This window comes from Thermobia domestica, chromosome 9 (assembly GCF_964235325.1).
Source record: "Thermobia domestica chromosome 9, izTheDome1.hap1.1, whole genome shotgun sequence".
NCBI lineage: Eukaryota > Metazoa > Arthropoda > Insecta > Zygentoma > Lepismatidae > Thermobia > Thermobia domestica.
The window spans coordinates 65,893,651-65,911,446 of record NC_137462.1 but is presented as its reverse complement, the minus strand read 5'-3'; the positions used below and the strand labels follow the sequence as shown (position 1 = coordinate 65,911,446).

Here is a 17,796-nt window from a genome sequence, read left to right as displayed (position 1 = left end):
AATTAATGAGAAACGTGTCCAGACCTCATTATCTTTGAAATTATTACCCATGAAAGTTAATAAATAATAGGCTAAACAAATGCAATTTTATGAAATAAATTCAGAAATAACAGTACATTAAGGAAAATAGTCATTAAAATGAAAACATTATTTTGAACTGTAGAAATCACATATATACGCAGTTATGTTTTCTCCCAAGGACAGTATTCGTTATTAGTCCAGTGTTGAAATGCGGTTAATAGGCTGAACAAAATTAGCTAACTGCTAATGAATGTTACTAGGCTAAATACATTTGTAAAACACTCTGTGAATCACACACACAGCAAAATTGCAGCCTATGATGAAAGATCAGATATGTAAAATAGGATTACTGACTATGAAATAATGAAGTAATAATTCTAAAAATAATAAATATAGCAAACTATTCTAATTAACAAAGCTAATAACGCTCTATACCAAGACATGATGTATTTCCCAGACCAATTTTATTAACTTATTACTTACATTTCAATAAGGAAAAATTATTAAAAATTTTTGATAATTTATTTCACACCATTGGGCAATCCCGAACACTCCAGGTAATGGTGAACATTCTGTCTGTCGTTTCTCCATGAGGCGTCATTTTATTGTTAAAATTGAAACTAATTGTTGACTGCATACTGGCTAGTAAGAATACAAAAAACTAATGCTCAAATATAGGGAAATATATAGCCTTATCTGTAATAATATAGATAAGAGAAGAGCCAAGTTACGTTGCGCAGATTGTTGAATCAATTTCATAAGTGAATCGACAAACACAACAAAACATCTTCTTCCTGATAATCCACTCAATTGACTATCATCAAATGTATGCCACACTTGTCCAGATCCCTCCGCTAGCATGCAGCAAAATCGTCTCTTTTCTTTCCTTCGGTGTAAACTTGGGTGTTCGGCATTACCTCAGTGTTCGAGAATACCCCGGTTTCTCCTATTCAGTCATGATTTCAGGGGGTGGTTCGGGGTGAATTTCCGTTTTATTAGAGTTTCCTTCTCTCTCTCTCTCTCTCTCTCTCTATATATATATATATATATATATATATATATATATACGAGAGTCACTAAGAAAGTTTTGAGATACGCATTGTTGTGGTACAGTATTTGAATTCCTACAATTGCCTTCGGTAGTGGTATCCAGAGCGAAGAAGCGTAGCAAGTTTCAACTTGCCTCGCTTATCGGCGTGGCCGTATTGCCTTCACTTGTTTGTTGATGTGAGCAGTATTCGGCTGTTTAGAATGGAGCTCGAAAGGGAACATTTTCGGGCAATGATCCTTTACGATTTCAAAAGTGGTTTGAACGAGACACAAAGCCTTGACCGTTTGCAGGAGACATTTGGGGACCTTGCTCCTTCCCGTGCTACAATTTTTCGGTGGTTTGGTGAATTCAGAAGAGGACGGACATCGCTTAAAGATGAAGAGAGAGTTGGACGTCCGGCAACAGCTGTGTCAGATGAAAACATTGCCGCTGTGGAACAAATGATTCAAGAAGATCCTCAAATAACTTTCAGGGACATTGAATCTACAGTGAACATTGGATCGCCAGCAGAAACAAAAATTCTTCATGATCATCTTCGGCTCAGGAAGGTTTCATCTCGTTGGGTGCCTCACACTTTGACTGAACAGCAGAAACGCATGCGTGTGAAATGGTGTGAAAAAATGCTTGCAAGATTTGATGGAGGCAATTCTCGACCATCTCTGACATTGTTTACTGGTGATGAGACTCGGATCTATCAATTTGACCCTGAAAATAAACGCCAGTCTACAGTGTGGATCTTTCCAGACGAAAATCCACCCACGAAAGTGAAGCGACCGCGAAGTGTGGGGAAGAAGATGGTCGCAACTTTCTTCTCCAAATCTGGCCATGTTGCAACTGTTCCACTTGAAGAACAAAGGACTGTTACTGCTCAGTGGTACACCACTGTTTGCCTAACAAAAGTGTTCCAGAGCTTCGGGAACGGCGACCAAGAAATGGATTGCGGGGGATCCTGCTTCATCACGACAACGCGTCCGCACACACGGCCAACATCACAATTCAGTTTTTAGAATCTACGGAGGTCAAACTTATGACTCGTCCGCCGTATAGCCTTGACCTAGCACCGTGTGATTTTTTTCTGTTCCCCAGGATCAAAGATCGCATGCGTGGGAAGAGATTTTGCAGCCCTGAAGAAGCTGTAGTGGCTTACGAGAATGTACTTTCAACACTTGAAGAAAAAGACTGGCAACACTGTACCGAACTGTACCGTCAGATTTCTTTAATATATAAGCACAAGGTTGATAGGCTTTCTTAAATTCGCTGATCCCCTTATACATGTCCCGGATGTTTTTATTTTTACTATTCTCTTCAAGTTCCTTAATTTTAGCTTTAAAAAAATCGCGTTTCTTTGTTGTAAAAGTTTTGGAAGTTTCCCGCCTGGTATCTGCGAAATTTTGTGTAGTTATTTCATTCGGATTTTGTAGCCAGCGTAATTTTACCTGTTTTCTCTTCTCTGCTAGTTTAATGCATTCCTGGTCGAACCAAGGTTTGTTCCTACGTATTTCCCAATTTTTCTTTTGCTGAAATTTTAATACTATCTCTAGTTTCAATCCAGGTATCCTCAACACTAGTGCACTCCGAATCTTCTAAAACCGAGAATCTATTCGAAACTTCAATCTGGTATTCCTCTCTTACCTGGCTCTCTTCTAATTACTTTAAATTGAATCTCTCCGTTTTCGGACAATGAATATTACCTTTAATCAACGATAATCTCTCTCTTATTATCACTGCTACCAGGTAGTGATCAGTGTCTCAATCAGCCCCTCTAAACGACTGGACATCAATTATGCTAGATTGCCTTCTTGTATCTACTAAAACGTGATCAATTTGATTGTTTTTCCGTCTGGTGATGTCCAAGTGCATTTATGAACGTTGCGATGTGGGAATTTTGTACTCTTCACGATTAGATTTTTGGATGTTGCAAAGTTCACGAGTCTAACACCGTTGTCATTACTTTCCTTATGCTGACTTTCGTTCCCTATAATAGGTTTGAAAATATCCTCTCGTCCTACCTTCGCATTGAAATCCCCTAATAGAATTTTCATGTGGTATCGCGGGAGTTGGTCAAATATATCGTCATCCTTATCTTTTATATCGTCATCCTTATCTTCAGTTGGGGCATGTACAACAATATCATCATACAACCGTCCATGAAGAGTAATAAAAGAAAGTCTGTCAGTAACAAATTCAACCCGTTTAATTGCTGGTAATATTCGTTTGTGGACGAAAAACCCTGCTGTTAATTGGTGGTTTTTTATTTCCTTCCCCGTAAAAGAACTTAAAATTTCCGGAATTCACAGCTCCATTTCCTTCCCACCTAACTTCCTGAACTCCTACTAGGTCCATCCTGTATTTCTCTAACTCACTCGTTACGGATTTTAACGCGCCTGCCCTATAAAGACTTCTAATATTCAATGTTCCAAATCTCATGTCCATTTTCCTTTGCTGAGGTCGTGCCATGCTATCAGTCCCTGTCCGAGACTTTTGTGAATATTTCCGAACAAGTTTTTTTTTTTTTTTTTTTTTTTTACAAGATAAGGTTGTTAGCCTTACCCAAACCCCCAAGCTGGAGGACCACTCCTAGTCGGCTGTCCGCGACTGCTTATTCAGTATATTCGCAGCTAACCTCTATATCTAGAGGCCTTCTCCTCGATCCGCAACCTGAGGACGCGCCATGCCGTGGTGACAGGAACCCACGTTACACGGATATATATATATATATATATATATATATATATATATATATATATATATATATATATATATATATATATATATATATATATATATATATATATATATTGTGGCAATATTTGTTTTTAAATTAAAATATTATGTATAATAATTTTATTTTATTAATTAATGTTTATTTATTTTACAAATATTGCATTTTATAAAATAATAAAATAAAGGTAATTAATAGTTAAAAGTTAAAATTAATGCAAGCTGAGGAAAAGTTATTATTTAATGGTTAGCAAAATTATGTAAATAAAATGTTTTATTAAAAGTTTGCCAATGCAAAAAACAATGCATATAATGCGTTAATTTTTACATAAATTAAATTTTGTAATTTTTTTTTTTTCAAAGCAACAATAAAATATATTTATATATTTCTTGTTGAACGAATATTATACATAAAAGTCGCATTAAAGCAGAAGACGACGAATTCATAAAAGGAATCATTAATTATTCTTCAGTCTTGTTCAAAGCACAATTAGTAAAATAAAAACATTTTAAAATTTCACCACAATCAACAGCACCATCAAGAAGATTGTAAAAGCTGCCACTCCTAGAACACACATCATTTTCCGACTTCTTTTCTGATGTTTCTCTGCTTTCTGCAGCTGCTGAAGTCCTTCTTGTACCTGCACTTGGACTTGTTCTATGTTGTAGTCTATTCGATCTAATACAGTTCCCGGTATTAGCCATGACTTCCAACAATGTATATTTATCCAAACTGGATTCAAAACATTCTTCATGAACATAGTCAAAGTGGTTGTCAGCCTCCTCGGATATGTCTCCTTCCGTCTTATTGTGTGTTATAGAAGAAAAATCTCGTCCAGTTCTTTACCAGGAGGTAATGTGCCTAAGATCGATGACACATTCCCGCGCTGGATGGCGATGCTGATACGTTGGAAAAGGAATGCAGTAGCTCGGGGGTCACCAGTTTTGATTGCTATTCGATGACCAACTTCATTAATTAAATTAAATCCTTCGTGACCCCAAGACCCACTGGTTTCTATTGCTACTGTTACAAACCAATATTTGTCCAATAGGTTTGAGTATTTTAGTCTTTTGTCTGATTCTCTGTGAGCGGCGACGAGACCTGCCTGAATTGAAGAATGGGGTAAGTTGGAAGGAGCAAACGTATCGGAACATGTGAAATCCCAGACTAGTGCTTTTCCATTTTTCCACGGTACCAAGGTCATGCCATCAGGCCTTTTACCATCAGAGCGGCAACAACCATTTGGTTCTTTTATTGAAGGAACTCCCGCTGAAACGAGGGCTCTACAAATAATGTCGTTTACAATATGATGTCGAGATTGTCTTCCCGCACTTTTTTTACATGAAAGGCCATGTAATCCTTTATTATCGACATATGCGTTGCAAGCAGGACAAAAGTGAGGCTCACAAATATTAGCACCTAAGCGCAGAGCTGTAGCAATACGAAAGCTCTCATTAGAAAGGTGTAGCCCGAGTGTGTGAGAAGGTAGGGCTTGAAGCCATGCTCCGTTTTTGGAGGAAGAGACAGCTAACAGCCTGGCTTTGTCATCTGGGTTATTAGTTGATGATAGGAGTGAAGATAAACGAAGCTTGACTATAGGTTCATCCCAAACAGACTGAACATGTCTTTTGTCGATAGGTGGGGGATCCATTCCAACCAGACTAGTCCATTTATCGGTGCATTCTTGTACATCTCGAATCGAGTCTAAGTCAACTTCCTGTTGAAGAAGAGATCCAATTAGTTCTCGTGAGCCATAGAATGATGCGAGGAAAGAAGGTATGGCGATATCCATGGCTCGACGAATCCCAAGGCCTCCATTCTCAACTGGTAAGGAAGCTTGTAACCATGAACTGTCTTTCAAAGAACAGTTTAGAATGGATTCCAGTCCTGTTCTAAGAGTGTGGTCGAATTTGTCAAGTAATTTATCATCCTGCCAAGAAGGGGAGCAACGGAGGAAATACAGTAATCTTGGAAGTGAGAGTGAAGCTCGTAGTAAATAATAAGCGGAGTGTGCAGAAAGTTTTGATAATTGAGAAAAGAAGAATTCTAATTTTGATATCTTGTCCAATAAAATTTTGCTCCTTGATTCGGTAGAGATGGCAGCCCCTAAAAGTTCCGCATTGGTAGGTGATAAGAGTTTGATACCAGGTGCTACTTCGTTAAACTTTTCATAAAGGTCATGGACTTCATCAGCTCTGGCGCTCAGAAAACTCACTTCACATTTGGCAGAGTTAAGAAACAATCCAATAGATGAAGCTTCTAGACGAATTTTATTAAAAGCGCGTACTACTACGTCGATATTTCCAGCTATGGTACCGTCATCCAAGTACCAGATATTTAAATCTGTGTTAATATCCTTAATAATGTGATGGATTGTTAGGGCGAACAGTGCTGGTCCAAGTGGGTCGCCTTGCTGTACTCCACGTTGTGAGTGAATTATGTTATTAAATTTTTGTAAATTATAAAAAAAATTGTAAGCTTTTATAAATATTTTATACATTTATAAATATAAAAAAATTGCTTAAAATTAAAAAATTGGAGTGTGTTAAAAATTGCAGTTTTTAAATTTTAACACACAAAAAAAATGTTTTTTTTAAGTGAAAGGAGGTTACACATGCTGTTTAGCAAACAACCAAAAAAATTTTAAAAAATCAAGTTAAACAAAACCAGGAGATGGGAGGTTTTTAAAATAAGTTAATTATGAGTTAAAGAAATTAGTTAAAGTAATTAGTTAAAGCAACAAAAAAAGCAAAACAGTTAACAAACAGTTAACCAATAGTTAACTTAATATTTAATTATGTAAAATCACTTTAAATAATTTAAATAAAAACTTTAAGTTATTAAAAAGTTTTAATATTTTATTTACAAAAATCATCAATTTATCTATAGCATTTGGGAATAAACTAAACTCAATGCTTATTAACAGCAACCGTTTATAAAAAATATTAACTTAATAATACTAAATACAACACCAAGGTCATCAGCGAGCATCATTTAAAAAAATACAATATATATTACTCCTATTCAAAACTCAAATACTCAATGCTCAATAAGCAATACTCAACTAACAAAATTTCCAAATATCCATAATCATATCACAACACCTACATTCACTACCTTTTATCAAAAAAAAATATAATTATTATTAAATAATTAAAGTAAATATTTTATTACCAAAATTTAATCCCCAATTAATATATATAAATTTAATAAACCTCTCGCACAAATATATAAAAACATACCCACTTATTCTAAATGGTAAGTAAAAAACACTCAATATCACTCAATTAACATCCCCAAATTAAACACAAAATAACTAAGTTGTCATGGTGGAGATGCTTAGGGTTCGATTCCCGGCGGAACTAACCAAACTCAATGCTTATCAACAGCAACCGTTCATAAAAAATATCAATTTAACAATACTAAATACAACACCAAGGTCATCAGCGAGCATCATCTAAAAAAATACAATATATATTACTCCTATTCAAAACTCAAATACTCAATGCTCAATAAGCAATACTCAACTAACAAAATTTCCAAATATCCATAATCATATCACAACACCTACATTCACTACCTTTTATCAAAAAAAAATATAATTATTATTAAATAATTAAAGTAAATATTTTATTACCAAAATTTAATCCCCAATTAATATATATAAATTTAATAAACCTCTCGCACAAATATATAAAAACATACCCACTTATTCTAAATGGTAAGTAAAAAACGCTCAACATCACTCAATTAACATCCCCAAATTAAACACAAAATAACTAAGTTGTCATGGTGGAGATGCTTAGGGTTCGATTCCCGGCTGAACTAACCAAACTCAATGCTTATCAACAGCAACCGTTCATAAAAAATATCAATTTAACAATACTAAATACAACACCAAGGTCATCAGCGAGCATCATCTAAAAAAATACAATATATATTACTCCTATTCAAAACTCAAATACTCAATGCTCAATAAGCAATACTCAACTAACAAAATTTCCAAATATCCATAATCATATCACAACACCTACATTCACTACCTTTTATATAAAAAAATATAATTATTATTAAATAATTAAAGTAAATATTTTATTACCAAAATTTAATCCCCAATTAATATATATAAATTTAATAAACCTCTCGCACATATATATAAAAACATACCCACTCATTCTAAATAGTAAATAGAAAACGCTCAATATCACTCAATTAACATCCCCAAATTAAACACAAAATAACTAAGTTGTCTATATATGTATATTACAGGAAGTAACTGAAAATTATCTTTTCCCACATTCTTTTGTTTCATGTAATGCACGTTGAGCGTTCGTAATATATTCTGGGTCTCTGCAATGCATGTTGCGTGGTACCATGGGGTCAACAATCTCTGGCAACATGCATTCCTTAAAAAATCTTGACAATTTTGGAACCATTACATTACTCCACAAATCTTCATTTCTCTCCACAACCTCAAGGTGCAATGGTGTGGCCTCATCAATATAGACAACGAGGTAACACTTACTGATTTCTGAAATGTTTAACTGTCCTTGGATCTGGTAATAACAATCACTGTTCCGTTTTAACCTCAAGCTACCCTCATCGGAGATCTCTAATAGGAACAAACCTTTCCTCCGTCTTATTTCTTCTTCCATATTTTTGCCCCTAAGGGAAGGAAGACATTTTACCTCCACTAGGGCATTCTCTTCTACAATGAAACCTGAAGAATACAAGAATAGGATAAAGGATTAAGCACAGATTCATACGAATTGTAAATCATGTATGTGTTACAAGCAGCACTTTCGCAGTTATAAAAATAGCTGATTGAACAAGTTTTGTGAACGTTTAATTTCTAATTACTAATTACTTACTTTCCCCTAGTACAGTAGAACGGCTGAATAGGCTTTGATAAGAATGTAAAGAGATGCCCATTTTCTCTAGGACATCCTCGCCCTCACACAATATTATAACCACCACAACCAAATATATCGGCAGTTTGGAGTTACCTCTGTCGTATCTTGCGGTTTTTCCTTTCCCTCCTCCTAATCTCCACTCCCACCCCACCCCCACCCCACCAACACAAACTTTGGAGCTATATGCATTGATATGAAGCGTAATCCCGTGAAGAAAGACAGACAGCGGCGAAAGAATTCCTTGCGCTGAACGAAAAGTTGTCTGAGAAGCGAGTGCTTCCTGTCGAGCCACGGTGAGAGAGAAAATATTTTCTGGGCAACTTCAGGTATATTCGTATGCCACAAAAAGCGCCGAACATTATGGTTAGATGATTTACTGATTCACAAATATGACGGCTACAAAAAGAAAGAAAAAAAAAATGCCGCGAACCTAGTGTCGGTCGTGGTTTGTGGAGAACGGAAGGGGCATAACATTGTGTCTAACAACAAGCTTTCCAATATATTGTTTTGTATGAATATGTTAAAATAATGTTTGATATAGGAGGAAAAGTTAATTAGAAAACTTTATGTAAAGTCTATATTATTATGTAAAAGGTACATATTTGGTCTATACGGTATAATCTATAAGAGAAAATGTACTATTGCAAAATCAGGCAATAACTATCTATAACCTAAGTTCATGAAAAGAGTGAAGGAAAAGAAACAAAACCATTTAGATAATTTGTTAAGTAGGCCACAAGAGACATGTCATGTGGATAATGCATATATAAACCAGGGATCTCCACAAAGTGAGGCTCCTTCTGCCCTGGTCAGTAGTGCGTAGTAAAGCCAAGATGAGGTCCCTGCTGCAAGTATGACTTAGTTTTTCTCTAATGGTTGGCACGAATTAATCTGGAAATTTTCAGAAAGGAAATGAGGATATTTTCACAAGCTTACCAGAAGTGTTAGAAGAGGAGAGGTTGAAGCTCTCAACCGTGATCGCCACTGTCTTTTATACAAAGTAGCTCCCCAGTCGCATCACGATTCTGGGTGGGCACCGTTCTAGACCATCTCGCTTTGGCAGAGCCAGGAATCGAACCTGGGACCCCACGACCAGCAGTCAGAGACGGTAACCACTAGATATATATATGGTAAAGTGTATGCCCTCTCGAGGAAGATGCCTGAATTCAACACTGTTCCCACTACGTCTGGGAAAGTAGCCTACACGCATAAAGTATAAAATAACAAATATGAAATGCATTAATAGGAAAGACAAATCATGGACAATAAACGGCTCCAGTATTTGCAAAGGATTGTAAGATCAGATTAGGGCCGCTGCATGTTTATCATCATATAAAAATAATTGCAAGAAGTCAGAAAACTTACCATCAGGACTTGCTCCCAAGAAACCATGTTGGCGATCAATAATTAGTCCTCTTTTTTCTATTGTCCATCCCTTTTCATATGCAAGCCTTTGAAGAGCCACATCTTCGTTATTTTTGCCATATTCAATAGCTGTCGTCCAAATATTTTTTTTGTAAAGTATTTGCTTTACAAGTGCGTGGCATGGTGTACTATCTTTTCGCTTCATCACTTTTCCAAACATCGAGGCAGTGAGTCTGTTACGCCGATGTTGCTCATATATCAAATTTCCATGCTGTCCTCTGGATGAAGATTCGATTGCTGCTCTCTCCTCGGCAGTAATCTAAAATACAATGAAAAGAGTTTTATATGCACACACAAGTAGACCTTGTGTACAAAGTAAAACACTGAAAATCTGCATAATTTGAGAAAGGAAAATACAGGAAGCAAGGGTCGGTCCTGAAAGGAAGGCTCTTGTTCGAAATTCTATCTGAGGGGTCGCCGCCACTCTCGCACATGCACAAAGAAATAAATAAATAAATAAAAACAAGAAAAATAAACCCTGAATAAATCCTAGTAAAACCCAATGAAACCTGGCAAAATCTGAATGAAAACGAATAACAACAAACCTCGTAGTCTATTTTTTTTATCTTCTTGAAAAGGAAAGAATTGAACATGATATGAAGTAACCTAGAATACCTCCCGTTGCTTGAACGAAAACCCAGAATTATGCAGTATTGGCGGCCAAAACAACGCAGATATCAAATATATGCATATCTGAGGGATGGAGGTCAGCGGCAGAACGCAAGTGTGGTATCCGAGGATCTTGGGATCGATCCCAGAGGCCGCCCAACCTGTCATCAGTTATCATGATATTTTGGCCATTTCTTTTCGCAAGGAAATTGCAGATCCATATAAATATTTCTATTATTATTATTATTATTATTATTATTATTATTAGCTGCTGCAGGTGAATAATGGTCATTTTTTAAAAACGCTACAACTTGAAAGAAAACTGCGTTCTTACGTGTCCTGAAGCAAGGCAATTTCAGGAAATTAATTTGTACTCAAACAAAGCAGTGTTGATACTCCTACCACTACAACTACTAATAATAGACGTAGTAATGGATTACTTACTGTAAATGAAGAGAGTTCCCCTTCGCATGCCGTATGAAGAGATGGCGGTGACATTGGTGGCTTCTCTGCATTTGGCCCATAGTCTTTGTTGTTCTCAGGCTGTAACTCCAGTTTTCTTCTAACTCTCCGTGATGTGGATTTAGACTGCCGGTCTCTAGTGGCTTTTCTCTTCTTCATGAATTTTTTGAAGTACGTCCCAGGACTCTTTTTTGTTGCGGATTTCCATGGACTGTAATGCCACATGGCATTTTTTGGTAAGCTAGTCCAGCAATATAGCACCTGCGTTGAAACGAACCTCTTTTTGTTAAATTCAATCGCTTTCCTGCATTGAACTTGCACAGTAAGCTCATAAACAGTTCGGCTCTATTAGTAGTTTCGTTTGGCACCAATCTATCAGCTTTGCGCACTAATTGCTGCACCGCTGCCATGATATGGTAATACAGACCAGAGAGAACAGGCAACATATCAATGTCTTCTTTCTCATTTTTACAGAAATATTCTTTACATTTGTCGTGGCTTCCAAAAACATGCGATGGACCATTTTTTAAATCATCACGGAGTTCTTCAACAGTATGATTATTTTTGGCGTTGTACGTGATGGCTCCTCGAGCAGCTGCCGTTAAACGAGGAATTTTATTCCTCAAGATTGCTCTACTTTCAGGGGAAAAACTAGTTTGAGAGCGAAGTTTGTGCAGGGTACTTGTGTAATTCCTGACACAATGATTGGCGCACTCCACTTTGGTTACATAGCGCCCGTACGGAACTCTTTCAATAATTCTTGCATGAACACTTGAGTCCCCATCCGCAATGAATTTCTTATAACGAACGCCATGCATTTCTTCGCTCCTTTGGAAAGCTTCAACTATAATGTCAGCTTCCATTGACGAGGAAGATGAAGACCAATTTTTGTAGCATTTGTGATTGCTTGGCTGTTTTCTCTTAGATTCAGCTGAAGCGCACACTGAACAATATTTGTTCCTCACTCCAACAAATAACAGTTGCTTCGTCGCTTGTCCAACAACGCATGCCTGAAATATAAAAATTAGTTTTCCTATAGACTCTATATTGGAAATATTTTACAATATATAAAGAACAATAGTACTCTTCATTACAATTTAACACAAATGTCTAAAAGAAGAAGAAAAAGTATAAAGAACAGAATGTGTGCGGCTATATACATATTTCTTGTTTTAAAATTATGTGAAACATATTTCACCATTTTATTGGTTATAATACTCCTTTTAGCACAGGTCTACAGAAGACACATAATTCTTTTAAAATGCCAAACGACTGTCATTTTGGTTTGTTGGATCATGCGGATTCTCACATTTAACTCAGATATTGTACATACTCACTTTTGTGCCAAGTTTGGTTTCGGTCGGTTAAAAAAATGTGAAAATTACGATTTATAAAAAGTTCCACCCGTTGTCCAAGATATATGTAGCGTGTGCAAGAAAAACAGTATGTCAGAAAACAGCACGTTTTTCAGAACATGCTTTTTTTTTTCCTCTCTGACATATAGTGAAGCACATATACTATAATTTTCAAGACTCGATTATTCAATTCAGGTTTAGAATTAACATACAAAAATTGGACCAAAGTAGGGAACCAGTTATAGATATCAAACATCGATTTATCTCATTTTGGCGAATTTCTAACATAGTCATTTTCCTCCGTACGCGAGATGTATGCAACTAAATTTTACGCCAAATTTGGTTGTAACCCGTTAAAAATTACGGCAGTTATCTAGTTCTTAAAAAATTATATATATCGACCCTCTTAAGAAGGTGGTATCTACTTGGAAAGAATCCTGAGAAAATACACATATTCAAGAGAAATAAATATACCTGTTAGCACACTGCAGCAGCAAATGGATTTCTCAGAAAATTTTAAAAACAGACGCTATTTTGAACGTTTCTCGTCAGATAGGTTGTATTTCTTAAAATAGTATGACCGGTGTGAGTTAAGTTGATTTTGAGTTTAACGTCCCGTTCAGCAGCGAGGCTATATGAGACATGGACCTACTGATTAACGTGGAATCCGAACCACATGAGCTCCCGCCGGGAATCGAACCCGAGTCTCCCGCGCCAAAGGCGCATACGCTATGACCGGTGTGAGAATTACCAGGGAGGAAGGAGGGGGAAATATCTCTGTGCAGGATTAGATAACTTCCATAAGTTTGAATTTCCCCATGTTAATTTTCTCGGATATGCACTTTATCTCCTTTGTAAAATGTCCTCGCACACTGAGTCTGGCATGAAGTAACTATGTATATAATACCGGCCCGTTTTATCGATGTCCCGTATAATTAGGCCTACAATCTAAAATGTCCCTTATAAACAAACAAGAAAAATTAGTTACAGAAATTATTCTGCAAAACTGGATATCATGTTTTTCTTTGACAATCTTTATAGGACGGATAAATAATAATAATAATAATAATAATAATACAAATAATAATATGTCCGTGTCTCAAAAGCCCATGTAGGTAGTAAAGCTTTCCGCGTAATCCCATCACTGAGAAAATAGCTCACACTTTACTTTTCAATGTAATGCCGAAGATGATGGAATCATTTATCTGACCGCGTCGCAGGGACCAACAGAAACTAGAAAACAGGTCTCTGTTCTACTTCGTGGCAGCTGTTTGGACTTCAACGTTTGGCGAGGATTATATTTCTCCTAAAAATACACAACAAAGAACCCTTTCCTTGAAAGTTACAATGTCAGTGAATAGCTTGTCAAGAGGTCAGCCACCTTCCACCCCGAAAGAGAAGACGCCTTCCTCCCCCTCTTCACCTCGTTGAGAAAGGACACCTCCTCCGTAGGTAATAGTTTGTGACGTCACTAAGCATTTATTCCGGGGTTGAAAACAATTTCTTTGTGTCTGACTAGGCCAGAAAAGGAGCTTTCTGTCACTATTTGTTGAGTGCTGTATATTGAGCAAAGCCTTAGCTAAAACTTTTACTGGAGTGAGGCTGTTTTTATTTGCGTAAAAACCAGCCGAACACTTGTTTCTCCATATCAATGAAATGTTTATACCTATATTATTATTGACTTGTCTCTAATGGACCTCACATGGATTCATTGCTATTAAAAGAATTAGGAAAGAAACGAAAACTAGTCCGAAACTGGTATGCAATAAAAGTCATATAATTCTTAACTTTGCAACTTACAGCAGCATGGCGAATATATTTGGTATTATGGTTCCATATTACAGCTCTAATGAGCACAGAGAAAGAAATTATGGTTCTTGTTACATATATACGGTACCATAGTATGGTGGGAACAATAATAATTCTTATAATATACCAGTATGCTATTACAAGAATTTTCGCACTAGAAGATGATAGTACCGTATATTTGTAGCACGAATCATAATTTCTTTCTTCGTAAAAAGGACACCTCCTATTTCGCAATATTCGTACATTTAAACTTTTCCGATATCTCTTCTCGTTCTCGCTATATTCCACATAATCTCATTTTGACCCTATTTTATGCCCCTATTTGACACTTTCAATGTGCTTGTTGGCCGATATATATATATATATATATATATATATATATATATATATATATATATATATATATATATATATATATATATATATATATATATATATATATAAATACGTGTCGCTTCTTTTTCAATGTTCTTTATGTCTGTGCAATCTTATCACAACCGGTGTGTTACACCTGGGTACTAGGGATGCGCACGAGACAAGATGTGATGCTGCCTCGTCTCGAAAATGTGCTGTAAAAGTGATGTCTCGACTCGAAAAATGTATTCTTCTCTATTGGAAGAGCTGTGTCTCGACTCGAATTTTGTCAGGAAAATGCTGTCTCGACTCGTCTCGTGCGCATCCCTACTGGGTACCCTGCCTTGTAAGTTAACGGTAGAACAACTTACCACTCCAGAAGCTGCATTATGTCCATGACCATAACTCCTTTTACTCCAGCCACCATCAACGTACACTGTTATATATGGAACACCATCGGGGTCAACATGTCCCTTCTCGATTGCGATTTGTCTTTCTTTTTTTCCATTTTGTTTCATTTGAGACCAAAGACTATCAGCCCAAACCTGCAGACAATTAGACATAAATCCAAAATGTGTTGAAGCAATTTTGGTGTCTTTACTGAAAATGTAAAGTCAAATATATATATAAATAAATACAAATAAATAAATAAATAAATAGAACAATAGTTTAAACTTTGGAACTACAATTCCAGTTTACCATTATAAGTTAAGAAATGTAAGTAATACAGATCTAAAAAGACAATTGCAAACGTAGTAATTATAATAAACTTTGAATGTTCAAATTTACAATGTTGTAGGCCCAAAGTAAAGTTTAAGGAAGTATTCTAGTTTTCTCCAGAATGAGCAGTGGCGTATTTAGGGGGAGGGCTCCCGGGCTTAAGCCCCCCCGAAATCTTACTTACTATAGTAAAGTATATGAAATATCTTGCAGAATTGTCACATTTTCAGGCAAAGCCCCCCCCCCCCCGAAAGTTAGCAAAGCCCACTCCGAAACAAAATCGTAAATACGCCACTGAGAATGAGTTATTGTTAGAGGGAAATTGTAAGCCTATTCTTATTGCATATCAAACAAATGTATTACTTACCGGTTCTAGGTGCTGTTCAGTTTTACTAAACAGATCATTACTCATACAAGGAATGTTCATTACACTGAGTAGCTCCTGAAGATGGGAATAACCAGTTCCAATTGTTAAAGTACCCCAAACTGCACTTTCATTTATTGTCATAACTTTTGACCTGGGAGTTTCTTCAGTTGAGTGGACTATTTCTCTGTTGCATACCCTGCACTTGAAATGGATAAAGCTACGGAGACCAACACGTCTTTCTTTGTGATACTGCAATTTCCCTAAAGTGCAGACTTCACGGTGTTTGTCTTGTAATGTCATCGACCACCGAAGGACGTGTCCCAAATCAACAATTCTGCGGCCACTTAATTCAGATTTCTTGGTGACTTCCGTTTCAGGCTCGATAACATAGAATGGTTCGGTTTCGGTACTGTGGAGAAAAAAGAACTCAATATGAGAATAAGAAACTTTTCCAATTTTATCATAAAGACAAAAAGTGAAATGTCTATAAGTTAATAATAACAATCCGAAATTTAAATTTTAAAATTATTTATTTTGATTACTTAATCTGCTCTTATACCTCCCCTCTATGGGCGCCCTAAGGGGGGACGGTCTTCCCCTGACTCACGAAAATGTATAATGTATAGATCCAGCATTGGGACCCGGGATTGCATTTTTCCCCATTTCACCAGCTTCAACTATACCCCCCCCCAGAAAATTTTCTTCTGGAGTCGTTGCTCCCCTCCCCTTGTAACAAAAAATAATCATATCGCAGACCCGCCCTCTCCCCTAACCTGACTACGTAATAACTCCTTTGTACGTACAAAACTATTCTGTGACAGTCCTTGTTCTTATACAAAGTTATTTTCTTGACAGGATATAGTTCTCAAACAGATATCCGAGTCCGGTGTGAACACCCCACTGTCTGCATATGATATGTAAAACGCAGTGTTGTAAATTTATTACATAGCTGTTCTCAGTAATATAATAAGCATATAATAATAATAATAATAATAATAATAATAATAATAATAATAATAATAATAATAATAATAATAATAATAATTATTATTATTATTATTATTATTATTATTATTATTATTATTATTATTATTATTATTAATTTTAATTATTATTATTATTAGTTTCTGAAAGAAACAATTCTACTCTGCTTTTTTGTGTAGAAGATATATAAACTATTAAGTAAACATTCTTACCTCATATTAAAACTATCTTCCTGTTGAAAACTTCTAGAAGAGCTCGTAGGTTCTTCACCGATGTCTTGGTCAGTCCGAAGGCTATTGTCTCCCTGTAGTGGAGTATCTTCCAAATTCTCTGTAACGGCATTTACCGGTACATTATCGGTTGTACCGGTAAGTTTTCGTTGTTTCCACGCTAGACGACGTGCTTTAGATTGCTTATTTCTTTTTCTTGTCTTTGACAGTGGTCGTTTCTTACTAGCCATTATGACGGATAGAAAATCACGCACCACCTTCACAATAGAAAAGAGCAGCAAGTGGTTAGTAACACTGATGCTTTCTACGCTTATGGATGAAGTATGGCTACAGTTCACATGGCGGCGCCACCGTACAACGGGAAATTCAAAATTATCGAATGTTGTAATAAATTCCTACTTTTCTCGAAATACGTACAAGTTTAAAAGTAAATAATTATTGCAAAAGAAAGGACAACAATCAGGCTATAGAACTATATATATTAATTCATAAACATGTTCACTATCTTAGTGTAACGGAAAGTGAAAATAGATGTTACTTTGCAGCGCGTTGTTTTGCCGAGAATTGTTGTAATTGAATTGCACACTTCTTCAAAGAAAGTCACATAAAAGTTAAGTAAACAATAACAAAACTTTGTAAAGTTACTAGATCTCTTAGAGAAAGTGTAGGGAGTAATATGTTTTAGTTTCACTGTTCTTGATTTATTAATTTGGTGGAAAAGTAGGAATAGCTTATCGTTAATTAATTGTTAATTATGTCATAATTAATTAATTA

The 17,796-nt window shown here is 36.0% G+C and overlaps 2 protein-coding genes across 2 annotated transcripts; both read right to left on the bottom strand.

The window, feature by feature from the left end:
* Positions 1–8,077: 8,077 nt before the first annotated feature.
* LOC145660854 (uncharacterized) lies at positions 8,078–11,362 on the bottom strand. The gene is made up of 3 exons (XM_081726278.1): positions 11,186–11,362; positions 10,073–10,391; positions 8,078–8,514 (listed from the first exon to the last, which is right to left on the bottom strand). Exons 1-3 carry the CDS (start codon positions 11,360–11,362, stop codon positions 8,078–8,080), a joined length of 933 nt encoding a protein of 310 aa, XP_081582404.1.
* LOC145660853 (uncharacterized) lies at positions 11,359–17,252 on the bottom strand. Its single transcript, XM_081726277.1, has 4 exons — positions 17,005–17,252; positions 15,809–16,217; positions 15,093–15,266; positions 11,359–12,213 (listed from the first exon to the last, which is right to left on the bottom strand). The coding sequence occupies exons 1-4, from the start codon at positions 17,250–17,252 to the stop codon at positions 11,359–11,361; spliced, it is 1,686 nt and encodes a 561-aa protein (XP_081582403.1).
* Between the last annotated feature and the right edge of the window lie 544 nt (positions 17,253–17,796).